A 26,872-nucleotide genomic window follows, 5' to 3' on the forward strand; every position below is an offset into this window, starting at 1 on the left:
TCACTGCTGTGAACATATTGCATTGAGATGAGAGCCCAAGATTTATTTAGCTGCATAAAGCCCATCAGAGTTACCATACTTTGTGCCCTGCTTCGTGCACCCCATTAAAGTCTACTCATGTGCAAAAATTAACATTAACTGAACATTCTTGCTAAAGATTTGCTTCCACTCTAGTATAATATGTATGTGGTCTGCTGCATCCCCATTCATGTCAATTCATTCACACAGGAAGCATGCTCCCTTCCCACAAAATAACAAAGCCTCCTCACCCAAAATACACTTACATGGAGCTAACAGTATGTCTGTGGTCTGCTGTACCTCAACTTATTTTAGTTCATACATGAGGGAAGTACGTCCCATTTCCACAAAATAATGGACCTTCTTCTCCAAAGACACACTTCAACACTTCTATGGTATGTGTTGTCTTCTGTATCCACAATCATGTCAGTTCATACACAATGGATGCACGTTCTACTGCCACACAATGACTGAACCTCCTCACCAAAGATGTGCCTCCCCGCTATGTGTGGTCACCATTATTTCACATTGGAAGCACACTCCATTCCCATAAAATATCTCAGCCTCCTTGCTAAAGTAAGTGTGTGGTCCGCTGTACCCCTACGCATGTCAGTTCATACACAAGGGACACATACCCCATTTCCATACAATAAAACATCCTCCTTGCTAAATGTCTTCTTCCAAGCTATTATAGCATGCATGCAGTATGCTTTAACTCTGCTCATGGCAATTCATGTACAGGGGAAGTACACTTCATTCCTAAACAATAATTTAACATCCTCACCAAAGATGTGCTTCCACACTTCTATAATATGTGTGTGGCTTGCTGTACTCCCATTCATACGCAAGGGAAGAACACCTCATTCCCACAATATACCAGACTTATCTCTCCAAACTTGCTCTTTCATGCTCTCGGTAGTATATGTGTGGTCTGCTGGAGCCCCACTCATGTTAACTGATGAAATTATATCCACATGATATTCTTCAGCAATGGCAGCATTTCCTTTTAGAGACAATCCATGCGACCATGCTCCATGTGGTCCGCTGTTGCCCACTTTTGTTGATTGATGTAATTTGTAACCATGCCCCATTCCCACACGCTGATTCCACCTCCTTGCCTCCAGGTGCAGATTGGATGTCATTCAGATGACCTAAGCAATAAGGAGGAGCTCTTTCGCCCACCAGTAGTAATCAAGATCTTCAAGGTTAAGAGTGAGGAGATGACCATCTCTAACCTGTGGGGCGGCCTCATCTATATCCTGGTGCCTACCGGATGCCAGCTTGGGCCTGTGCAAATTACCATACGAGGGGCTGTGCGTGCACCTTTCTATAAACATGGTGGGTAGACTGTGCTTTTAAACCTGAGGGGTATGGAAGAAAAGATATAGTTTTTGTTTCCAGTCTATTATTCAATAATTAATTAATGGTACATGGTTACTTTATAAGTTTCCAGAAATGTATGGAAAAAAGTGATGCCCTACATGCAAAGGAATCAATGTGAGCAAATTGAAGTATTTCTCAGTTGTTTTCCTTTGCATAACTTCTTTTCTTCTTTGGACATGTGATTGTTCTGTTTTTATTGAAAATGCTTCCCACAAGCCTGTCATCCCACTCAGGAGTAAAAGTGGGAGGGGAGATCACCTTGTGTAGAGTGCCTGGTGTTTATGTTTAATCCAGGTTTACAAGTGCCATTATCTTTGATTCTGCTGCAGGTGAAACCACTGAGTCTGCATGGCGTAACACAGTCCGGAACTACTCTGCCCCTTTGGCAGAGTTTGCCACGGAGAACATCATCCTCACCGTCCCTGCAGAGAACGCCCGCCTTGTGGAGAACCCCGGTGCCCTGATGTCCAAGTGGGACGAAATGATGATAGCGGTTGCAGAACTGGCTTCCATCTCTTTCCACTTCTCAAGACCAGAGAGAATTGTTGCTGATGTACAAATATCGAATGGCAAGTATTGCAGCCTGACACTTACTGACAGATGGCCAGTTTAGTGTTCACTCACAGTGCACATTGACTATTTGATTGAGCACATTCTTTGTTTTTCCTGCAGACCCCGAACATTCTCTGATTCAAAGTTGATTTGGTAAATAATGATTAGAAAGGCAGTATTACAGATTCATGTGATTTAAGTTGAAAAGTGAACTGAACTAAAAATTAAGATCTAATCTCTGCTCACGAAAGCAGGTATTCAATCCAGCTCTGGATATCAGGTATTCATTCCAGGTCACAAGATCAGGCATTAATTTCTCCTCATCAGAGTATGAGGAATCACTAGTTTTGGAGGTTTGCAAGACTAAATTCATTTGGAAAATGAACAGTCCTTGAAACTAAAGAATACAGTAATATCTACAATTCTCATGATAACTATCTTTAGGGAAATAAAAATTAGTATTTGGCCTTGTAGCTTGGATTAAGTATTCATACAGATCTTCTCCTTCATACAGCACACAAGTCTCTTAGTTTCATATACACATCTACTCTTTAAGTTTCACAAACTGAGTTACCATCCTTATTTTTCCGGTCTCTTGTATTTTGTGCAAAGCCTTACATCTAGCCCCATGGCCCCTGGTTCTCAGCACCCTCTGCACCTACCACTCTCTGTAACATCTTTAAAAATGTAATAAGTATTCCACTATCAGTTAGGTTGAGCCACAAATGGACGTCAAAACTTTGAGGTGCTGGGATATTGCCCACAGGACATAATCAGTCCAAAGGCCTTGAGAAGCCGTCCTAAAAAAAACAGCTTCCTCTACTTCTGGTGGACATTTAGTGAATGATATCTATGTCTGTGCTACACAGAGCTTCGGTTAAATTCTCCTTATGCTGACGATTGATAACCCTAGGAGTTTATGGGGCAGATGTATCACTGATGTTCATTATTTAGGTTTCATGAGATCATTCAAGAGTCTAAGCTGTAATGCAATCAGACATATAGTCCCTCATTATGATTATGGTCCTTTTTAGCAAGAACACCAAATCCGCGGGTGCCAGAAGACTGCCAGTGCTGCCAGTCTTCCGCCCACCATTCACGAGTACTGCTAGATTTCCGCCACACTTTCTGGCAGAAGTCGTGTTGGTGGGCGGAGGTGCTCTGGCAGTTCCCCCACCGGCCCCACCCTGACAGTAGAACTCCACCAAATGTATTATGGGCAATCATTTGGCCTGGTGGTGTCCTGCTGGCGGGGCGGTGGTGGCTCTGAAAGTGCCCCTTCCCGTTCCCTGCCGGGTGACTTTCTCTCCAGACCAGGTAAGGAGAACATCTGACAGGGGAGGGGGTCAGTAGGGTGGGGGGTGTTGTGTGTGCGTGTGTGAGTGTGTGGTGTCTGCGTGTGTGTATGAATGTGTGTATGCGACTGTGAGTGTTGTGGTGAATGCATGTTTGTCTGCATGTGAGTATGCATGTTTGGATGGGTGTGAGTATGGTTGGTTGAAGGCGTGTATGAGTGCAGAGGTGAATGTGTTTATGTAAGTGTAGGTGAATGGGTGTGTGAGTGGTGCGTGTGGGTGTCTGTGTCCATGTATGAAGGAAGGGTGGGGTGGGAGGTGGAGAGCGCTGGGTCTGGAGGGAGGTTGGGGGTGCTGTGGCTAGAGGGGGGTGGTGGGTGGGGCACTGTGGCTGGATGGGGAGGGCGTCTAGTGCTTGCTGGGGGTGGGAGTTGTCTACCGGTAACAGGGAAGAAATTCCCTGTCACCGGTAGCCTTTCCACCATGGTTTTCGTGGTGGTGCTACTGCTGTGGAAACCATGGCGGGAAGACGGCTCCTAATACCGCCGGCAGTCTTCTGTGGACCGCCGGGTCAGAGATGCTCATCTCCGGCCCAGCAGCTCCAACCGCCTGTGTCAGTCTGCACCACCAGCCTGTTGACCGTCAAAAGACCGCCAGGGTCATAATGAGGGCCATAGTTTGAAACTTTGTTCATGTGAGCATCAGATTGGCACATCTTCTTGACGTGTGAAAAGGCCAGTGTCATGCTTCCCATTCTATCATAATGGGAACTTAGGGCCAGATGTAGGTAACGTTTTGTATGGCGCAAACTGCAAAATTTGCAGTTTGCACCATTCAAAACGCGCATTGCGATGCACATTCCCACTTTGCGAGTCGGTGCCGAGTCACAAAATGGGAATGCGACTCACAAATAGGAAGAGGTGTTCCCCTTCCTATTTGCGATTCGCACCGCGATGCAGAATTGCTTTGTGACCGCGAACACAGTCGCAAAGCAATTTGCAGTTAGTATCCATGTGAAGTGGGTGCTAACTCATTCGCAAAAGGGAAGGGGTCCCCATGGGACACCTCCCCCTTTGTGAATGGCTCTGAAAAAATGAAACCAGATGGTTTCATTTTCCCGAGTGTATTGCAACTCGTTTTCCTTTAAGGAAAATGGGCTGCAATACCAAAAAAAAAACTGCTTTATTGAAAAAGCAGTCACAGACATGGTGATCTGCTGTCTCCAGCAGGCCACCATCCCTGTGAGAGCAGGGAATCGCAAGGGGGTCACAAATTGCGACCCACTTCATTAATATTAATATTAATATTAATGAAGTGGGTCTTTGCTATCCCCTGGCAATTTGCAGATGGTGTCAGGGACACCATTCTGCATATGGGATTGCGACTCGCAAATTGCGAGTCGCAATCCCTTTTCTACCTACATCTGGCCCTAAGTCTTGGATCTCAATCTTGCCAAAGCAGCACTTCCTTGGGAAGGCTATCAGTGATTTCAATAAGGGTGCAGCAGTGATACATGGTGGTGGTCACAGCATTGTGTGTATTGTTTTAATATCAATATTGTGGAAGACGTTTTGCATGTTTCTGATGTGTGTCACCTCATGCACACCTAGCACTTCTAGCTTCACATGCAATTAAATACTAGTCACCATACTGCTTCAAAGTGCACTCTCTCTGAACTTCCATGAGGCGCTCTCACTCTACCTATACTGATCAAGTTTTATGGTCCAAAGGAGTTTGAAGCATTGCACATTGTACTTATCTGGTGATGTCTTGAATTGCTCATGCATTAGTGCCAAAGATAATGGATGTAAAGGTGTCTCTATATGGTCCTGTTTCCTGAGCTCTGACAGTGACCTTGCTGCTGCATTCTGGATCAGCTGACAAGAATCAAGAGATTGTTGAACCACCCCAGTAACATACTGTTCTCGTAGCCAATTCTAGACTACAGTAGAGCTTTGACAGTGTGGAGAGAAGTGGGTGTCAATAAATGGCAGAATGGGAGATTTTCTTTTCTTTTTCCATTGCTCATCTACACAGAAAGTGACATCACTGGGTTTCTCATCATCCAACTGCACAAGAACTGACATCACTGGTCTCCTGCCAAAATGATCTTTTAAAGAAGAATCCAAGCAAGATGACTTCATATCCCAATGCCCATTTGCACAGGAAGTGACATCACTAGATTTCTCATCATTAATCTGCAAAGGAGGTGACCACATTGTTTTTCACCAAAACAGTCTTTAAAAGAAGAAGCCAAACAAGAGGATTTCCCATTGCTCATCTGCACACAAAGTGACATCACTGGATATCCCATCATCCATGTACACAAGAAGTGACATCACTGGTTTCCCACCCATGGTAACCTGCACTTCTCCATCCTCCCAGGACCTTTTTAATGGTGGCTGCAGTGTGGCAGTGTTGTTGCTGTGCCAAAGGGCCATCTGTGCCTGGACCATACCCAGTACCAGGAACCATAGTTCTCCCCATACCTACCTCTACCCTTATATGCTCCTCCTTGTTTCTAACCCTGGCCGCTGCTCATGGTACTGCTTCCAAACTGCACTATAAAACACAAAAGGAGCATTCATATGCACCTCCTGCATGTTCTCATGCACTCTCCCACACCCTACACCCACTACTTTCACACCAATGACACCCAGCACCTCATTCGCTCACACTCGCATAAACCAGCCTCTGGCCCAGGGTCTCCCAGACCAAACACACCACACTCACACTCCTGATCACAAGACATACGACAGAGATATTGGACCTACTGAATGACCACGGAAACCCTCATCAGCTACATGGAACACTTTACATTCAAGATACGCATCACAACCACCGTCTCCCTGAGCGGAACACTGTAGGAAAGTACCATGTTGCCTGGCATGTTACCACCATATTTCACTGTATATATGTTGTTTTAGTGTATGTGTCACTGGGACGCTGCCAGCCAGGGCCCCAGTGCTCATAAGTGTGCCCTGTATGTGTTCCCTGTGTGATGACTAACTGTCTCACTGAGGCTCTGCTAACCAGAACCTCAGTGGTTATGCTCTCTCTGCTTTCCAAATTGTCACTAACAGGCTAGTGACCAATTTCACCAATTCACATTGTCATACTGGAACACCCTTATAATTCCTTAGTATATGGTACTGAGGTACTCAGGGTATTGGGGTTCCAGGAGATCCCTATGGGCTGCAGCATTTCTTTTGCCACCCATAGGGAGATTTGACAATTCTTACACAGGCCTGCCAGTGCAGCCTGAGTGAAATAACGTCCACGTTATTTCACAGCCATTTACCACTGCACTTAAGTAACTTATAAGTCACCTATATGTCTAACCTTCACCTGGTGAAGGTTGGGTGCAAAGTTACTTAGTGTGTGGGCACCCTGGCACTAGCCAAGATGCCCCCACATCGTTCAGGGCAAATTACCCGGACTTTGTGAGTGCGGGGACACAATTAAACGCATGAACTGTACATAGGTCTCTACCTATGTACAGCGTCACAATGGTAACTCCGAACATGGCCATGTAATATGTCTAGGATCATGGAATTGTCACCCCAATGCCATTCTGGCATTGGGGGGGACAATTCCATGATCCCCCGGGTCTCTAGCACAGAACCCGGGTACTGCCAAACTGCCTTTCCCAGGGTTTCACTGCAGCTGCTGCTGCTGCCAACCCCTCAGATAGGTTTCTGCCCTCCTGGGGTCCAGCCAGGCCTGGCCCAGCAAGGCAGAACAAAGGCCTTCCTCAGAGAGAGGGTGTTACACCCTCTCCCTTTAGAAATAGGTGTCAGGGCTGGGGAGGAGTAGCCTCCCCCAGCCTCTGGAAATGCTTTGATGGGCACAGATGGTGCCCATCTCTGCATAAGCCAGTCTACACCGGTTCAGGGATCCCCCAGCCCTGCTCTGGCGCGAAACTGGACAAAGCTCCTCCAGCATTCCCCAGACCTCTGCCATCTTGGATTCAGAGGTGTGTAGGCACACTGGACTGCTCTGAGTGGCCAGGGCCAGCAGGTGACGTCAGAAACTCCTTCTGATAGGCTCTTACCTTTCTTACTAGCCTATCCTCCTTCCTAGGTAGCCAAACCTCCTTTTCTGGCTATTTAGGAACTCTGCTTCGGGGAATTCTTCAGATACCGAATGCAAGAGCACACCAGAGTTCCTCTGCATTTCTCTCTTCACCTTCTGCCAAAGGATCGACCGCTGACTGCTCAGGACGCCTGCAAAACTGCAACAAAGTAGCAAAGACGACTATTGCAACCTTGTATCGCTTCATCCTGCCGGCTTTCTCGCCTGTTTCCTGGTGGTGCATACTCTGGGGGTAGCCTGCCTCCTTCTTGCACCAGGAGCTCTGAAGAAATCTCCTGTGGGTCGACGGAATCTTCCCCCTGCAACCGCAGGCAACAAAAGACTGCATCACCGGTCCTCTGGGTCCCCTCACAGCACGACGAGCGTGGTCCCTGGAACTCAGCAACTCTGTCCAAGTGACTCCCACAGTCTAGTGACTCTTCAGTCCAAGTTTGGTGGAGGTAAGTCCTTGCCTCCCCACGCTAGACTGCATTGCTGGGTACCGCATGATTTGCAGCTGCTCCGGCTCCTGTGCACTCTTCCAGGATTTCCTTCGTGCACAGCCAAGCCTGGGTCCCCGACACTCTAACCTGCAGTGCACAACCATCTGAGTTGTCCTCCGACCTTGTGGGACTCCCTTTTCTGACTTCGGGTGGACTCCAGTTCACTCCTCTTCCAAGTGCCTTTTCCGGTACTTCTGTGGTGTAGGAAAGTACCATCTTGCCTGGCATGTTACCCCCATTTTTCACTGTATATATGTTGTTTTAGTTGTATGTGTCACTGGGACCCTGGTAACCCAGGGCCCCAGTGCTCATAAGTGTGCCTGAATGTGTTACCTGTGTAGTGACTAACTGTCTCACTGAGGCTCTGCTAATCAGAACCTCAGTGGTTATGCTCTCTCATTTCTTTCCAAATTGTCACTAACAGGCTAGTGACCATTTTTACCAATTTACATTGGCTTACTGGAACACCCTTATAATTCCCTAGTATATGGTACTTAGGTACCCAGGGTATTGGGGTTCCAGGAGATCCCTATGGGCTGCAGCATTTCTTTTGCCACCCATAGGGAGCTCTGACAATTCTTACACAGGCCTGCCACTGCAGCCTGAGTGAAATAACGTCCACGTTATTTCACAGCCATTTTACACTGCACTTAAGTAACTTATAAGTCACCTATATGTCTAACCTTTACCTGGTAAAGGTTAGGTGCAAAGTTACTTAGTGTGAGGGCACCCTGGCACTAGCCAAGGTGCCCCCACATTGTTCAGAGCCAATTCCCTGAACTTTGTGAGTGCGGGGACACCATTACACGCGTGCACTACATATAGGTCACTACCTATATGTAGCTTCACAATGGTAACTCCGAATATGGCCATGTAACATGTCTATGATCATGGAATTGCCCCCTCTATGCCATCCTGGCATAGTTGGCACAATCCCATGGTCCCAGTGGTCTGTAGCACAGACCCTGGTACTGCCAAACTGCCCTTCCTGGGGTTTCACTGCAGCTGCTGCTGCTGCCAACCCCTCAGACAGGCATCTGCCCTCCTGGGGTCCAGCCAGGCCTGGCCCAGGATGGCAGAACAAAGAACTTCCTCTGAGAGAGGGTGTGACACCCTCTCCCTTTGGAAAATGGTGTGAAGGCAGGGGAGGAGTAGCCTCCCCCAGCCTCTGGAAATGCTTTCTTGGGCACAGATGTGCCCAATTCTGCATAAGCCAGTCTACACCGGTTCAGGGACCCCTTAGCCCCTGCTCTGGCGCGAAACTGGACAAAGGAAAGGGGAGTGACCACTCCCCTGACCTGCACCTCCCCTGGGAGGTGTCCAGAGCTCCTCCAGTGTGCTCCAGACCTCTGCCATCTTGGAAACAGAGGTGCTGCTGGCACACTGGACTGCTCTGAGTGGCCAGTGCCACCAGGTGACGTCGGAGACTCCTGCTGATAGGCTCCTTCAGGTGTTAGTAGCCTATCCTCTCTCCTAGGTAGCCAAACCCTCTTTTCTGGCTATTTAGGGTCTCTGTCTCTGGGGAAACTTTAGATAACGAATGCAAGAGCTCATCCGAGTTCCTCTGCATCTCCCTCTTCACCTTCTGATAAGGAAACGACCGCTGACCGCGCTGGAAGCCTGCAAACCTGCAACATAGTAGCAAAGACGACTACTGCAACTCTGTAACGCTGATCCTGCCGCCTTCTCGACTGTTTTCCTGCTTGTGCATGCTGTGGGGGTAGCCTGCCTCCTCTCTGCACCAGAAGCTCCGAAGAAATCTCCCGTGGGTCGACGGAATCTTCCCCCTGCAACCGCAGGCACCAAAAAGCTGCATTACCGGTCCCTTGGGTCTCCTCTCAGCACGACGAGCGAGGTCCCTCGAATCCAGAGACTCTGTCCAAGTGACCCCCATAGTCCAGTGACTCTTCAGTCCAAGTTTGGTGGAGGTAAGTCCTTGCCTCACCTCGCTGGGCTGCATTGCTGGGAACCGCGACTTTGCAGCTACTCCGGCCCCTGTGCACTTCCGGTGGAAATCCTTTGTGCACAGCCAAGCCTGGGTCCACGGCACTGTAACCTGCATTGCACGACTTTCTAAGTTGGTCTCCGGCGACGTGGGACTCCTTTGTGCAACTTCGGCGAGCACTGTTTCACGCATCCTCGTAGTGCCTGTTTCTGGCACTTCTCCGGGTGCTACCTGCTTCAGTGAGGGCTCTTTGTCTTGCTTGACGTCCCCTCTCTCTTCAGGTCCAATTTGCGACCTCCTGGTCCTTCCTGGTCCCCAGCAACGTCCAAAAACGCCAAACACACGATTTGCGCCTAGCAAGCCTTGTTGGCAACCTTTCGGTGGGAAAACACTTTTGTACGACTCTCCACGGCGAGAGGGATCCGTCCACCAAAGGGGAAGTCTCTAGCCCTTTTCGTTCCTGCAGAAACCTCAGCTTCTTCTGTCCAGTAGAAGCTTCTTTGCACCCGCAGCTGGCATTTCCTGGGCATCTGCCCATCTCCGACTTGCTTGTGACTTTTGGACTTGGTCCCCTTGTTCCACAGGTACCCTAGATTGGAAATCCACAGTTGTTGCATTGCTGGTTTGTGTCTTTCCTGCATTATTCCTCTAACACGACTTCTTTGTCCTTAGGGGAACTTTAGTGCACTTTTCACTCACTTTTCAGGGTCTTGGGGAGGGTTATTTTTCTAACTCTCACTATTTTCTAATAGTCCCAGCGACCCTCTACAAGGTCACATAGGTTTGGGGTCCATTCGTGGTTCGCATTCCACTTTTGGAGTATATGGTTTGTGTTGCCCCTATCCCTATGTTTCCCCATTGCATCCTATTGTAACTATACATTGTTTGCACTGTTTTCTAAGACTATACTGCATATTTTTGCTATTGTGTATATATATCTTGTGTATATTTCCTATCCTCTCACTGAGGGTACACTCTAAGATACTTTGGCATATTGTCATAAAAATAAAGTACCTTTATTTTTAGTATAACTGTGTATTGTGTTTTCTTATGATATTGTGCATATGACACTAAGTGGTACTGTAGTAGCTTCACACGTCTCCTAGTTCAGCCTAAGCTGCTCTGCTAAGCTACCATTATCTATCAGCCTAAGCTGCTAGACACCCTATACACTAATAAGGGATAACTGGGCCTGGTGCAAGGTGCAAGTACCCCTTGGTACTCACTACAAGCCAGTCCAGCCTCCTACATGTGGGTGCTGCCTGCTTCTGTGAGGGCTCCCTGACTTGCTGGACGCCCCCTCTGTCTCCTCATTCAAGGGGCGACATCCTGGTCCCTCTTGGCCCACAGCAGCATCCAAGAACCCTAACCGCGACCCTCGCAGCTAACAAGGCTTGTTTGCGGTCTTTCTGCGTGGGAACACCTCTGCAAGCTTCTTCACGACCTGGGACATCCATCCTCCAAAGGGGAAGTTCCTAGTCCTCTTCGTTCTTGCAGAACACCAAGCTTCTTCCAACCAGTGGCAGCTTCCTTGCATCCTCAGCTGGCATTTCCTGGGCATCTGCCCACTCTCGACACTGTCGCGACTCTTGGACTTGGTCCCCTTGTCTTACAGGTACTCAGGTCCAGAAATCCACTGTTGTTGCTTTGCTGGTGTTGGTCTTCCTTGCAGAATTCCCCTATCACGACTTCTGTGCTCTCTTGGGGTGGGCTATTTTTCTAACCCTCACTGTTTTCTTACAGTCCCAGCGACCCTCTACAAGCTCAGATAGGTTTGGGGTCCATTTGTGGTTTGCATTCCACCTTAGGAGTATATGGTTTGTGTTGGCCGTATACCTATGTGCTCCTATTGTAATCTACTGTAACTTTACATTCCTTGCATTACTTCCTTTTGCTATTAGTGCATATTTTTGGTATTGTGTGCATATATCTTGTGTATATTTGGCATCCTCATACTGAGGGTACTCACTGAGATACTTTTGGCATATTGTCATAAAAATAAAGTACCTTTATTTTTAGTATATCTGTGTATTGTGTTTTCTTATGAAATTGTACATATGACACCAGTGGTATAGTAGGAGCTTTGCATGTCTCCTAGTTCAGCCCAAGCTGCTCTGCTATAGCTACCTTCTATCAGCCTAAGCTGCTAGAAACACCTCTTCTACACTAATAAGGGATAAGTGGACCTGGTACAGAGTGTAAGTACCCCTTGGTACCCACTACAAGCCAGGCCAGCCTCCTACATTGGTTGTGCAGCGGTGGGATAAGTACTTGCAACTACTTACCACTTTTTCATTGTGTACTTTTCATAAGAGAATAATATACAAAACAAGTTCAGTGTATGTACACCTAACCGAAAAGTTTTGCTTTTCTTCTCTTACACCATCTGCTAAGTGCTGAAAAGTACTTCTAAACTTTCTAAAAGTTTCAAAAAGTTTCAAAATGTTTTTTTTCCTGTTCTTTAAAATGTCCTGAAACTTTTTCTCTCTTCTATCTGTCCCTAAACCTTCTTCTATCATGTCTGATATAGGAACTTCTCCTAAAATGGTCAATACAACATATGACAATCTTAACTTTAAGAGCCTAAGGAGTCTCTGCACTGATAGAGGTTTAGTGGTAGGAAAGAACCCTTCTAGAGAATTTCTATCTAACATGCACATTGAGAATGATAAGGCCCAGGGTGGTACTTCATCAGAAAGGTTAGTAGATAGCTCACACTCTGACCCAGGGGAGACCCTTGAGGGAGGTCTACAGGGTTCTCTTCCAAACCTGCCCCCTAGCAGACCTCATAGCAATGCTGGCAGTAATAGAAACTCCCATCATAGTAGGGATGTTTTTGTTCCTGAAGGCCAGGTTGTTAGAGTGCCAGCTGTTAGGGACAGGTCTCCCTCTGTACATTTCAATATTTCTTCTGTGTCAAAACATTCCCAACCCACCCACCCTGATGACAAAATGTTAGAAAGGGAACTCAACAAGTTCAGAGTGGAAGAGACCAGGCTGAAGCTTAAACAGCAACAGATGGCTCTAGACAGGGAATCCCTAGACTTAGAGAAGGAGAGAGTAGCAGCAGTAGTATTCCTGATAGCAATCCTGTGAGAGAGCATGATTCTAGGAATCTGCATAAGATAGTTCCCCCTTACAAGGAGGAGGACGACATTAACAAGTGGTTTGCTGCACTTGAGAGGGCCTGTATGGTACAGGAGGTCCCTCAAAGGCAGTGGGCTGCTATCCTATGGCTATCTTTCAATGGAAAGGGTAGGTATAGGCTCCTTACTGTGAGAGAAAGTGATGCCAATAATTTTGCAGTTTTGAAGGATGCACTCTTGGATGGATTTGGCTTAACCACTGAGCAATACAGGATTAAGTTCAGAGAAACCAGAAAAGAGTCCTCACAAGATTGGGTAGACTTTGTTGACTATTCAGTGAAGGCCTTGGAGGGGTGGTTACATGGCAGTAAAGTTTCTGACTATGAAAGCCTGTACAATCTAATCCTTATAGAGCATATTCTGAATAACTGTGTGTCTGATTTGTTACACCAATATCTAGTGGACTCAGATCTGACCTCTCCCCAAGAATTGGGAAAGAAGGCAGACAAATGGGTCAGAACAAGAGTGAACAGAAAAGTTCATACCTACAAACACATAGGCCAGGCTAGACACACACACATCTGCTCCGTGCCAGGATACCCTTACGGTGATAGTGCGCTTTCCAAATGCACATAACATAACAATGTGACAGAGGACTCCAAGATGGTGAAAGTAAGGGTTGGAAACCACAGCAACTTGTGGATATAAGCATAGTTTATGGTCAGAGCATATGCCGTAGTTGTACACTGTTCCCACAAGGGCAGGGGAAGCTCCTGTGAATGCAGCCAGTTGATGAAACTTCACAGAGGAGTGGTGATGTCAATCAATAGAATCTTAATTTTTGAAGGGTTGAGTTTTTGAAAACTGGCCAACTTCCAGCTTCTCACGGACACTAAATAAGTGGTTATGTTTGTGATTGAAAATATATTGATAGGGATTTAGCAATGTTAGCCAATCTGAGCATGAGATTTATATCATCTGTGTACATATAGAAATGTGCTATCAGTTTACATAGAATCAAATCAAATTGGGGTTTACTCCTCACCCGACTGGGGTCTCAGGGCGCTAAGGTGGTTTGTCCTCTGAGCTTCAGACAAAGAGCCTTGTTTTAAGGTCCTTCTTGCGGCGCAGTAGGCTAAGGATCTCCCGCCAGCTGAGGTCTTCCGTATGTGGAGACGGTGGCTAGTGTTTTGTTGAACGGAGCGGTCTGTTGGGGGAGTAGAAGGTGATGCGGTGGTTGAGGTAGGTGGGTCCTAGGTCATGGAGGGCCTTGTAGGTGTGGACAAGGAACTTGAAGTTAACTCTCTTCTCGATAGAGAGCCAGTGGACGTCTCTTAGGTGATTGGAGATATGCTTGTGGCTGGGAATGTCCAGGAGGAGTCTGACGGAGGTGTTTTGGATAGAAGACATGCCAAAGACTGCAAGTTAAAGTTTAACAGGAGTGCAAAGAGCATTGTCCCATAGGACTACCACATTTTAAGTCAGTAGGTGTTATATAGTCTTTTCATCATGTAGCGATGATCGACAGTGTCAAAGGCTGACCAAAGACTGAGTAAAATCAAGTCTCCAAACCCACTGTACTCCTCCTGTTGTCAAATCATCCAGTATGGATAGAATGAAAAATGTGGGACCTGTAGTAGACTGAGAACTGCTAGGTGGCTCAAACAATCCATTTTCCTCATTAGAACATTGTTGCCTGGCTTAAACTGCTTTCTTAAGGATTTCTTCTGAACAGGGTAGTAAGAAGGTGTGGAGAAAGTTGCTCAAGTCTTTTTCTTCCAGATTAGGCTTCTTTAAGGAGTTGTGTTATATTGACTGCTCTCGGACTCAACCAATATCACTGCTATCAAAAGAGCTGTTAAACAACATTTAATGAGCATTGGTTATTGCTGGAGCAGCTGCCTTCACTGGGTCAGCCAAGCAAAGTTCTTTGGGGAAGACCTCGATCTACTCAGGAGTCATCGTATTATCTAGCAGAGAAGTACCTATAAGGGAGGAAAGATTTGTGTAGTGTTTTCTGTCTCATATGAAGTTCATATGATGAGGCTGTTTGCAGGAAACATAGAGATAGGGTATTACACACATTTTCTGAGGGTTGTAAATGAGACTGAAGTACTCTTGGATTTGTAAATGTAGTATCAAGTTTTCAAGTTCAAGTTTAAGTTTATTGACTCGGTTAATTGAAACCATCGCAATTCCAAAATGCATAACAATATAAACACTTTTCCTACTCATTATATTAATAGAGACCCATAATAAAAACATAAAAGCTTATCTTATTTGAAACTAAAACATATCATGGTAAAGAGTTGTGCATAGCTAAAATGTTCTCCACTAATTCCAACCTTGGTTTTGAGCTTAACTGTAGGACTTTCTTGCTCCCTTACGAACACTATAATGGTAGATGAGTGAAGCTGAGTGAGAATCCTAAGTAGTACCTAGGGCTGTTTCCTGGCTGGAACTAAACTTTCAGAGCTTTACTAATCATAAAATTACGGCCCTTGCACACTTGTCTTCAACTTTATTCACTAATTCTTTCTGAGTCTGTACCATGAATTTAGTCATTCAAAAAGAAAACGGGATTGAAAGTCCGCTAAGCCAGCTTATAATGGCCGGTCTGCATGAGCGTATGTTCAGGGTCTTGAAAATGTTTTTCAGATATAGGTGGTCATTCTGACCTCGGCGGTAAAAGGCGCCTACCGCCGGTCAGAAATCCTCCATAATCCCGCCGCGGTCGCGGAAACCCGCCACGGTCATTCTGACCCGCAGAAGGCAAACCTCCGAAAATCCGACCGCCACAACAGACCGCCAGACCAGCGGTCGGCGGAAAGGTGGAGGTGACCAAACCTCCACCGCCACGCCAACAGAAATACGCCCATCCCATTACGACCCACGAATCCACGCGGCGGTCATTCAAACGCGGTATTCCATTGGCGGGACACACCGGCGCGGTCAGAATACACACCAACGAACAAAACTCACCCACATTGGACGATTTGAATCCCACACACCTGATACACATACACACACCACTCCCACACACACAATACAATATAAAACACCCACCCACATCACCCACAAACCCCTACGCTTACAAAATCGTAAAGAAGGCAAGAGCGAGACACCAGCATCCAAAACATAACAGCCACAGCCACTCAACACCATCACCCACACACTATCCACACACAAAACAACACACACCACCACACTCAACTCACTTAAATACACATACTCCACCCCACACATCATACACACCACCCCATGGCACCCCAAAGACAACCCCGCTTCACAGACGAAGAACTCAGGGTTATGGTGGAGGAAATCGTTCGTGTAGAGCCCCAGCTGTTCGGCACACAGGTCCAATACACCAGCATTGCCCGGAGGACGGAGCTATGGCAGAGGATTGTCGACAGGGTGAACGCAGTGGGACAGCACCCCAGAAATCGGGAAGACATCAGGAAGCGATGGAACGACCTACGGGGGAAGGTGCGTTCCATGGTATCCAGGCACAACATCGCCGTGCAGAAGACTGGCGGAGGACCCCCACCTCAACCCCCACAATTCACATCATGAGAGGAGGAAGTCTTGAACATCCTGCATCCTGACGGCCTCGCAGGAGTCGGCGGAGGAATGGATACTGGTAAGTTGAAGCTTCAATACTGCTTCCCCCCCACCTGCATGCCAAATCAGACCCCAACCCTCACCCCCATCCTCGAACCCCACCCTCACCCCCACCCCCATCCTCACCCCCACCCTCACCCCCACCACCATCCTCACCCCCACCACCATCCTCACCCCCACCCCCAGCACACCTATTCCCCGCCAATGTCTCACCATCACAACCCACACATCCCAAAACCTAGGCCTGCATGCGTCCACTAAGCATGGACACCCATCACCAAAGCATGCCCAATGCATATACACATCCCCCCCACAAGCCACCCTCACCAAAGCCCCCACACACGAATGCCAGCACTTGGGGACACGGGAACCCACAGATACACCCATATGCCACACATTGAAACTATAACCATACCTCTATTCCCCTGCAGGACCCGACCGTCAACACACCGCGGCGGAGGGGCCAGAATTATCCACACCCCCCACCCAAGAGGCCGTCAGCGATGACAGCAGCTCTGTCGATCTGGACACCGATGACCAGCCCGGACCATCGGGGACCTCTGGACAGTCGGTTCCCCTCACACAGGCACAGGCCACTATAGACCCTAACCCCTCTGGGAACACCAGCACAGCTCCCACCCAGCGGGCCCATGCCTCTGTCTCCAGGGCGCGTCAATCTGCGGTGTGTCTACCACTACAGGGCACCCAGGATAACCCACCACCCCAACAACAACAGGGACCTGGGGGCAGTGGTAGTGGGCACACCGGCCAGGGGGCAGAGGCCCAGGGAAACAGGGCAACTCGGCGGGCAGCTGTGCGACAGGGGGGGGAGGAGAGGCCCAGGGAACCCACTCTCCACGAGGTCCTCACCACCATCATGGGAGCATACAACCGCTCCCAGGAGACGATGGCGACGGTACTGGCCCGGTTCCAGGAGATCCAGGTGCTGCAGGAGGAACACTATCGGGGGTACAGGGAGGACATCAGAGCCATCAACACCACCCTGGTTACCATGGTAGGGCTGCTGCAGGACCTCGTAAACAGCAGGGCGGACACTGAACAACACCCAAGGGCCCCTGCCACTAGCCGGGACCAAGAACAGCCATCCACCTCCGCCGGCGCTAGTGGACAGGAGGCCCCCGCACAGCAGCAGCCCACCAGACCCCCACCTCCTGCAGGAGAAGAACCACCCCGCAAGAGGGCCCTGAGATCTCGCAAGACAGAGTAGGATGTCAAGACCCCCGCCAGCAATGGATACCACCTGATGTCATCCCACTGTCCCACATTGTCACCCTGTCCATCCTCGAACTGCCCATGCTCCATCTCTCCACAGGCCTCTGGACAATGCACCTGTGTGACTGTTACTCTGGACTCTGCCATGGACATTCCTTCACCATAGCCCCCACCCACTTGAAACCACCCATCCCATTTTGAGCACTTCAATAAACACCTATTTTGCACCAAAATATCAGGAGTCTGGCTGTGATTTCAATAGATTGTAATTGACATGACAGTGCAAATATGTCCTTGTACATGGTGAAGTCAACAAACAGCTGCCACAAAGCTGTAGTCCATGGGGAAACGAAGCACAGGACTCGTAGTGGGGACCCCAGATCTGAAATAGGGAGGGAAAAGCCAAAACTCAGTCATCATACACTGGGGCAAATAGACAGGCAGCAGAGATGCTGCAGAGTAGTTAACTTTTACTAAATTATCTTTGAAATGTTACCTGTGTCCTATTGGAAGTACTGTTCAATGATTCTGTCCCTGTTGTCTGTTTCAGCCCCGTCGTCTTCCTCCTCGTCACTCTCCTCAGGTTCCACCGCTGCCACAACACCACCGTCTCGACCATCCTCCTGCAGGAAAGGCACCTGGCGGCGCAAAGCCAGGTTGTGAAGCATGCAGCAGGCCACGATGATGTGACACACCTTCTTAGGTGAGTACATTAGGGATCCACCGGTCATATGCAGGCAGCGAAACCTGGCCTTTAGGAGGCCAAAGGTGCGTTCGATCACCCTCCTAGTACGCCCATGGGCCTCATTGTACCGTTCCTCTGCCCTGGTCCGGGGATTCCTTACTGGGGTCAGTAGCCACGACAGGTTGGGGTACCCAGAGTCCCCCACTAGCCATACACGGTGTCTCTGTAGCTGTTCCATCACGTAAGGGATGCTGCTATTCCTGAGGATGTAGGCGTCATGCACTGACCCTAGGAATTTGGCATTTACATGCGAGATGTACTGGTCAGCCAAACACACCACCTGGATGTTCATTGAATGGTAACTTTTTCTGTTCCTGTACACCTGCTCCCTGTCTCTTGGGGGAACCAAAGCCACATGGGTCCCATCAATGGCACCAATTACGTTGGGAATATGTCCAAGGGCGTAGAAATCACCCTTCACTGTAGCCAGTTCGCCCACCTCAGGGAAAATGATGTAGTTCCTCACGGATTTCATCAGGGCAGACAACACTCTGGATAACACCTTTGAAAACATGGGCTGAGACATCCCAGAAGCAATTCCCACGGTTGTCTGAAATGACCCACTTGCCAAGAAATGGAGTACTGACATGACCTGCACCAGAGGGGGAATCCCTGTGGGTTGGCGGATGGGGGACATCAGGTCGGGCTCCAGCCGGGCACACAGTTCATGGATAGTGGCACGGTTAAGACGGTAGGTCAGGATAATGTGGCGTTCTTCCATTGTCGACAGGTCCACCAGCGGTCGGTACACGGGAGGATTCATCCGTCTCCTCGCCCAACCCAGCGGACGGTGCCTAGGAAGGACAACATGGAGCACACAGTCAGGCAACCCACAGGTACGTACTCACAGCTAGCACAGTATACGATTCTCTATGCAGTGAATGGCGTGTATGAGTGGCTATGCAAGGCCTAGGCCTGTGTGACGCAGTTGAAATTGAGCCATGTGGGCCCTGGAAATGGCGGCTGCCTGACCTGTGAAGTGTGACAATGGGATGTGAGGTCAATGCGCTGGCGTGGCACACCGCGGCGGGCGGCGGGCCAAGACCGCGGCGCGAAGCCGCATTGGTTAACATTGAAGCCTATGGGTTTCAGGAGCCAATGGCGAAGGGCGCCGGCGGTGGCGGGACGCACCGCCGCGGTACGCACCGCCGCGGACGTGACCGCCATTTTCTATCTACTTATCCACTTGCGACTTGAACTTTCACAGGAGAGGACCTATACTGCAAGTGTTGCTGTGACCTCGGTCTGGAAGGGACAATGGCTGCTGCGACTGGGGAAAGGGCCCCTGCCTTCACTGGAGAGGAGTTGGAGAAACTTGTGGATGGGGTCCTCCCCCAGTATGCGCTACTCTACGGTCCTCCAGACCAACAAGTGAGTTTAATTCTATCTGGATTTGGGGCCACTGGCTGGCTTGGGGGCCTGGCGGGGATGGGGGGCATGTTGGGGCTGGCGGGGGGCCTGGCGGGGATGGGGTGCATGTTGGGCATGGCGGGGGGCCTGGCGGGGATGGGGGGCATGTTGGGGCTGGCGGGGGGCCTGGCGGGGGGCCTGGCGGGGATGGGGGGCATGTTGGGCATGGCGGGGGGCCTGGCGGGGGGCCTGGCAGGGATGGGGTGCATGTTGGGGCTGGCGGGGGGCCTGGCGGGGATGGGGTGCATGTTGGGCATGGCGGGGGGCCTGGCGGGGGGCCTGGCGGGGATGGGGGGCATGTTGGGGCTGGCGGGGGGCCTGGCGGGGGGCCTGGTGGGGATGGGGGGCATGTTGGGCATGGCGGGGGGCCTGGCGGGGGGCCTGGCGGGGATGGGGTGCATGTTGGGGCTGGCGGGGGGCCTGGCGGGGATGGGGTGCATGTTGGGCATGGCGGGGGGCCTGGCAGGGATGGGGTGCATGTTGGGCATGGCGGGGGGCCTGGCGGGGGGCCTGGCGGGGATGGGGTGCATGTTGGGCATGGCGGGGGGCCTGGCGGGGGGCCTGGCGGGGATGGGGGGCATGTTGGGCATGGCGGGGGGCCTGGCGGGGGGCCTGGCGGGGATGGGGGGCGTTGGGCCACTGGAAAGGAAAATGCTGAGTAACTTGAACGTGGTATTTCTCCCTCCCTGTACGTGTCACATAGGTCCGCGCCCATGAGAAGATCGGGATTTGGCGTGCCATCGCCAAGGAAGTCCGGGGCCTGGGGGTCCACCATCGACGGGGCACCCACTGCCGCAAGAGGTGGGAGGACATCCGCCGCGGGACCAAGAAGACCGCCGAGTCTCTGCTGGGGATGGCCTCCCAACGTAGGCGGGGTGCCTGCCGTCAACTGAGCCCCCTGATGTTCCGGATCCTGGTGGTGGCCTACCCTGATTTGGATGGGCGCGTGAGGGCAGCACAGCAGACACAAGGGGGTGAGTACAAGCATCATCTACTCTGTTGTGGTGCAGTGGAGGTGTCTGGGTGGGGGAGGAGGGCTGTGGGTCCCCCTAGGCCAGGGCGATATCTGTAGGCTGGGCACCCCCGTAAGCCCCTGTGTCCCCAGCCACCACCCTCAGTAGTGTGTCAGTACAGCCATCCCTGGGCCGTGTCATCCATGGGTGCAGTTGACAACTCTAGGCGTGTAGGGCATGTTCCACGGAATGCGTAGCGGACCCCAAGTGCGCAACTTAGTGCAGGGGGCATCTGTGTCTGTCATGTCCGCTAACTGTACCGGAGATCCATGTACTCAATATCCCTTTATTTCTCTCTCCCCCACCCTTTTTGTTTGTCTTTCTGTGCTTGTGTGCATCAGCATCATCAGGCGGAGGAGAAGTGGCATCGGGGCAGGAGGGAGCTGCATCTCACATGGCCCAGGAGGGCCATGCCACAGAGTCAGACTGGACCAGTGAGACGGAGGGCGAGGGGAGCTCCACGACGGGGACGACTGGAGCCTGCAGCGACACGGACACGTCCTCGGAAGGGGGCTCCCTTGCGGGGGTGGCACCATCCGTGCCCCCCGCCATTACAGGTACAGCCGCCACCCAGCGCACCATCTCCGCCCTCCCAGCAGCCCCTCCACGTTCGCCCCGTGCCCGCTCTGCCAGGAAGCCGGGCATCTCCTTTGCCCCAGGCACCTCAGGCCCTGCCCCTGTTACCCCCGCTGCCCTCAGTGAGGAGGTCATTGACCTCCTCCGAACGCTCATTGTTGGGCAGACTACCCTTTTGAATGCCATCCAGGGGGTGGAGAGGGAGGTTCATCGCAGCAATGCGTACCTGGAGGGCATTCATTCGGGTCAGGCTGCCCATCAGCGATCGTTCCAGGCTCTGGCCTCAGCACTGACGGCAGCCATTGTCCCTGTCTCCTGCCTGCCTCTACTAACTCCCTCCTCCCAGTCTCCTGTTCCTCTGCCTGTCCCACCCACACCATCAGACCAGCCTGCACACACCTCAACACCCAAGAGAAGCTCATCCAAACATAAGCACCACAGATCACCCAGACATTCACACACGCAACATTCCGATGCAGACATGCCAACAGTCACTACCACCTCTGTGACCCCCACCTCCTCGTCTCCCTCCTCCCTCCCTGTGACGTCTACACTCACACCTCCATTCACCTCACCATCAGCCAGTGTTTCCATCACCAGCACACCCTCCACTCCAGTCCGCACACGTGCAGTCACCATCCCCACTGCCATTTACACGTCCCCTGTGTCCTCTCCCACTGTGTCTGTCACCCCCTCTTCCACACCACACAAACGCAGCCACCCACCCACCCAACAGCCATCCACCTCACGACAGCCTATCCCTCCTGCACCTGCACCCAAAGACAGCAAACGTGACTCACCTACAACCACATCCTCTCCCTCCACTCCCATTCCCACTGTACCTACCACTCTCCATTGTCCCAAGAAGCTCTTCCTCGCCACTACTAACTTCTTTCCTGACCCTGAGCCCCCCCCTCCTTCTCGTCGGGGTAAGAAGAGCACCTCAGCCACCACCAGCCCTGCAGCCCCCTTGACAAGGGTGCAGGGGTATTGGAGCCCGCCAGCCCGCATGTCTGGATCTTCGCCCAGCAGCAAGGGGACAGCCAGCCCACCCCCTGGGAAGAGGAGCAGAAGGCGGAAGGGGCGCCGCAGGAGCCCGCCTTCTACATCCCCCCCGGACACCACCCAGAGACAGTCACCTGCCACAGCTCCAAAGGGAGGAAAGGGCCACAGGCCGACGACTAAATCAAATCAAATCAAATCATTAGCATTTATAAAGCGCGCTACTCACCCGTGCGGGTCTCAAGGCGCTAGGGACAAAGGGGGTGGTTATCGCTGCTCGAACAGCCAGGTCTTTAGGAGTCTCCGGAAAGCGGAGTGGTCCTGGGTGGTCCTGAGGCTGGTGGGGAGGGAGTTCCAGGTCTTGGCCGCCAGGAAGGAGAAAGATCTCCCACCCGCCGTAGAGCGTCGGATGCGAGGGACGGCGGCGAGTGCGAGGCCAGAGGATCGGAGGGGGCGGGTGGGGACGTAGAAGTTGAGCCGTCTGTTGAGGTATTCCGGTCCCTTGTCGTGGAGGGCTTTGTGTGCGTGGGTGAGAAGTCGGAAGGTGATCCTTTTGCTGACTGGGAGCCAATGCAGGTGTCTCAGGTGTGCGGAGATGTGGCTGTTGCGGGGTACGTCGAGGATGAGGCGGGCTGAGGCGTTTTGAATGCGTTGCAGGCGATTTTGGAGTTTGGCGGTGGTCCCAGCGTAGAGGGTGTTGCCGTAGTCCAGGCGGCTCGTGACGAGGGCGTGGGTCACGGTTTTTCTGGTGTCGGCGGGGATCCAGCGGAAGATCTTGCGGAGCATGCAGAGGGTGAGGAAGCAGGCGGAGGACACGGCGTTGACTTGCTTGGTCATGGTGAGAAGGGGGTCCAAGATGAAGCCGAGGTTGCGGGCGTGGTCTGCGGGGGTCGGTGCGGTGCCGAGGGCCGTGGGCCACCAGGAGTCGTCCCAGGCGGACGGGGTGTTGCCGAGGATGAGGACTTCAGTTTTTTCAGAGTTCAGCTTTAGGCGGCTGAGCCTCATCCAATCTGCGACGTCCTTCATACCCTCTTGTAGGTTGGTCTTGGCGCTGGCGGGGTCCTTGGTGAGGGAGAGTATAAGTTGGGTGTCGTCGGCGTAGGAGGTGATGATGATGTCGTGCTTGCGTACGATGTTAGCGAGGGGGCTCATGTAGACATTGAAGAGTGTCGGGCTGAGTGATGAGCCTTGAGGTACGCCGCAGATGATCTCAGTGGGTTCTGAGCGAAACGGAGGGAGGTAGACTCTTTGGGAGCGGTTTACGAGGAAGGAGGCGATCCAGTCCAGGGCCTGGTCTTGGATCCCGGTGGAGCGGAGGCGGGTGATTAGGGTACGGTGACAGACGGTGTCAAAGGCAGCCGAGAGGTCAAGAAGAATGAGGGCGACTGTTTCACCGTTGTCCATCAGGGTTCTGATGTCGTCTGTGACTGAGATGAGGGCGGTTTCAGTGCTGTGGTTGGTTCGGAATCCGGTCTGTGAGGGGTCGAGCAGGTTGTTGTCTTCCAGGAAGGTGGTCAGCTGTTTGTTGACGGTCTTCTCTAATACTTTGGCTGGGAAAGGCAGAAGGGAGATGGGGCGGAAGTTTTTCAGGTCGCTCGGGTCAGCCGTAGGTTTCTTTAGTAGGGCGTTGACTTCGGCGTGTTTCCAGCATTCGGGGAAGGTAGCAGAAGAAAAAGAAGAGTTGATGACGGTCTGGAGGTGCGGGGCGATGATGTTGTCGGCTTTGTTAAAGATGAAGTGCGGGCAGGGGTCCGAAGGGGCGCCGGAGTGGATAGAGTTCATGATGGATTTGGTTTCTTCCGTGCTGATGTGGGTCCAGTTGTTGAGGGTGATGGTCGGGGATGTGGGTTCGGTGGTGTTAGGTTGGGTCTGGTGTCCGAAGCTGTCGTGGAGGTCGCTGATCTTGCGATGGAAGAAAGTGGCGAGGGATTCGCATAGATCCTGTGAGGGCGTGACGGCGTTGGCGTTGGCGCTGGGGTTGGAGAACTCCTTGACGATGCTGAAGAGTTCTCTGCTGTTGTGGCTGTTTTTGTCCAGTCTGTCGGTGAAAAAATTCCTTTTGGCAGTGCGGATCAGGTGGTGGTGTTTGCGGGTAGCGTTCTTGAGGGCGGTCATGTTGTCAGCGGTGCGGTCCTTGCGCCAGGCTTTCTCAAGTGCGCGACAAGTTTTCTTTGATTCTTTGAGGGTGTCAGAGAACCAGAGGGGTTTCTTGGTGTTGTTCTGTCGCTGCGAGCGTTTGAGGGGAACAAGGTTGTCTGCGCAGTTGGAGATCCAGTTTGTGAGGTTGAGGGCTGCGACGTTGGGGTCGGTGGTGAGGGTGGGTTGGTTGGTGGCGAGTGCGGCGAAGAGTTGCTCTTCAGGGATCTTGTTCCACTGTCGGCGAGGGATGGGTTGAGTGCGGAGGTGGCGGGTCTCGCGTCGGAATGTGAAGTGGACGCAGCTGTGGTCGGTCCAATGAAGGGCGGAGGCGTGGCTGAAGAAGACGTGTTTGCTGGCGGAGAAGATAGGGTCGAGTGTGTGTCCGGCGATGTGGGTGGCAGTGTTCACCAGTTGTTTGAGGCCGAGGTTGGCGAGGTTGTCGAGCAGGGTGGTGGTGTTGGGGTCGTTGTTTTGTTCCAGATGGAAGTTCAGGTCGCCGAGGAGGATGTAGTCCGGTGAGGCGAGGGCGTGCTCCTGGTATATGAGGAGGAATAGGAGTGCGGGGATGACCTGTAACTCTGGCTCCATACTGCCGGAATCTCGCGTGGAGTGCGTAGAGGTGAGCGTTTTCCCGTTCGTAGTCTGTTTCCGCCGTGTTCTTATCGGCGGTGCTCCCGCCCCGGAAAAGGTGGCAGATTGGTGGGTCGTAATAGGGTGGGCGGTACTTTGTCTGCCGCCGGGCTGTTGGCGGGAACCGCCGCGCTGTTTGTTTGTACCGCTGTGGCGGTCGGAGTGTTAAGTTGGCGGGCTGTGTTGGCGGTTCCCGCCAGGGTCAGAATGCCATTTTTAATACCGCCGGCCTGTTCGCGGTCCGACCGCCGCCTCTCCGCCGACCGCCAAGGTCAGAATGAGGGCCATAATGTCCTAAGGCCTAGCAAAGCCGGGCACACACAAAAAATGTGTTCTAATGACTCTTGTCTGTACCCACACAGTCGACAGGAATGTGTCAGATCCTGCTGTCTCCATGAAGGGACCATGTCCTTCGTTTCCATCAACCCAAAGTGGAAAAGCATGAACCGATGTTTCAGCGACTGGTTGAAGGTTGCTGCTAGGTATTCCTGTGCCTGTAAAGTTTTGTATGATGTTATTGTAGTCCAGGCGTGCTGTCTGCTTGCCAGTTTTTGTTTATCAGACTTTAAAGATTTCTTCTTAGTGACAGAGTTTGCCTTCCGAAAAAACTCCTTTTTGTCCGGGTTCTGGTCCCAGGCTTCTAGCAAACCTAGTGCTTTAACGCAGTTATTTAAGTTATGACCCCAGGTGCTTTTATCATTGTGTCGCTGTTGCTCCTCAATTTCCATCCAACATAGGTTGTTTAGTGTACCAGTCTCAGCTGCACGCAACCTCCAGCATAGTTTAATGAAGGCACATCTACTCTGAAATTCATAGTTTTTCAGACCCAATTCTAAATGAACCTGAGCTGGAGATGCTGGTCGTGGGATCCGAAAAACTGTTTTGTAGGCCTTCGTGAGTGTATGAAGGGCAGCTCAGTTTTTGTTTTAGAACTTTAAAACCATAGGTCAATGAGAGGGCTTTTTCTTGAGCGACAGCAAGCTGCGGCTTGAAAGTCAAGAGGCGGTCCATAGTGAATCCCAAGTACTTATATGTGGGTGCAACCTCCACCCGGGCTCCGTTTATGAACCATGAAGCCGATTTAAACTGCCTGTCAACTAGGCGGAAAACCTTAGTTTTGCTCAAATTCAATTCTAGGCCTTGCATTGTTATGTATGTATAAAATGCATCTATGCTATGCAGTAGCCCAAGAGGTGTTTGGCTGAGTAGAACTATGTTGTCTGCGTACTGTAGCCATGCAATTCCTTTCTTGGCCAATACTGGCGGGTGGCTATTTACGGGAGTTAGAGCCTCGACTAGGTCTGCAAGATATAAGTTGAACAGCGTGGGAGCCAATACACATCCTTGTTTAAGTCCTTTTGCTGTTAATATTCTGTTGGTGAGGTGGCTGCCCTCTTCAATTTTTACTTGCACCCAAGTACCTGTGTACAGGTCCATCATTGCGCTAAGAAGGCTGCATGGTAAGCCCCACCCTTTCAGTTTCTCCCATAGGAGGGTTCTTGGTATGCAATCAAAAGCTGCCTTTAGATCAATAAAGCATGCAAGTAGCCTTTTTTCTTAAGCCTGGCTTTGTTTCCCAGCAGGGCGAGGGTTGCCAGGTTGGTGGAAGCACCCATTCCAGCTCTGAAACCTGTCTGGCATTGTGGA

General features: G+C 51.1%; 1 protein-coding gene across 1 annotated transcript in view; it reads left to right on the forward strand.

Annotated features, from left to right (window-relative positions):
- LOC138249306 (TRPM8 channel-associated factor homolog) overlaps positions 1-26,872 on the forward strand; it is an 80,523-nt gene that overhangs the window by 45,373 nt on the left and 8,278 nt on the right. Inside the window, exons 4-5 of the mRNA XM_069203263.1 lie at positions 1,143-1,356; positions 1,731-1,970. Of these exons, the coding sequence (XP_069059364.1) occupies positions 1,143-1,356; positions 1,731-1,970 (454 nt within the window). The remainder of the gene's footprint in view (positions 1-1,142; positions 1,357-1,730; positions 1,971-26,872) is intronic.

The sequence above is a fragment of the Pleurodeles waltl genome, chromosome 8, assembly GCF_031143425.1.
Source record: "Pleurodeles waltl isolate 20211129_DDA chromosome 8, aPleWal1.hap1.20221129, whole genome shotgun sequence".
NCBI lineage: Eukaryota > Metazoa > Chordata > Amphibia > Caudata > Salamandridae > Pleurodeles > Pleurodeles waltl.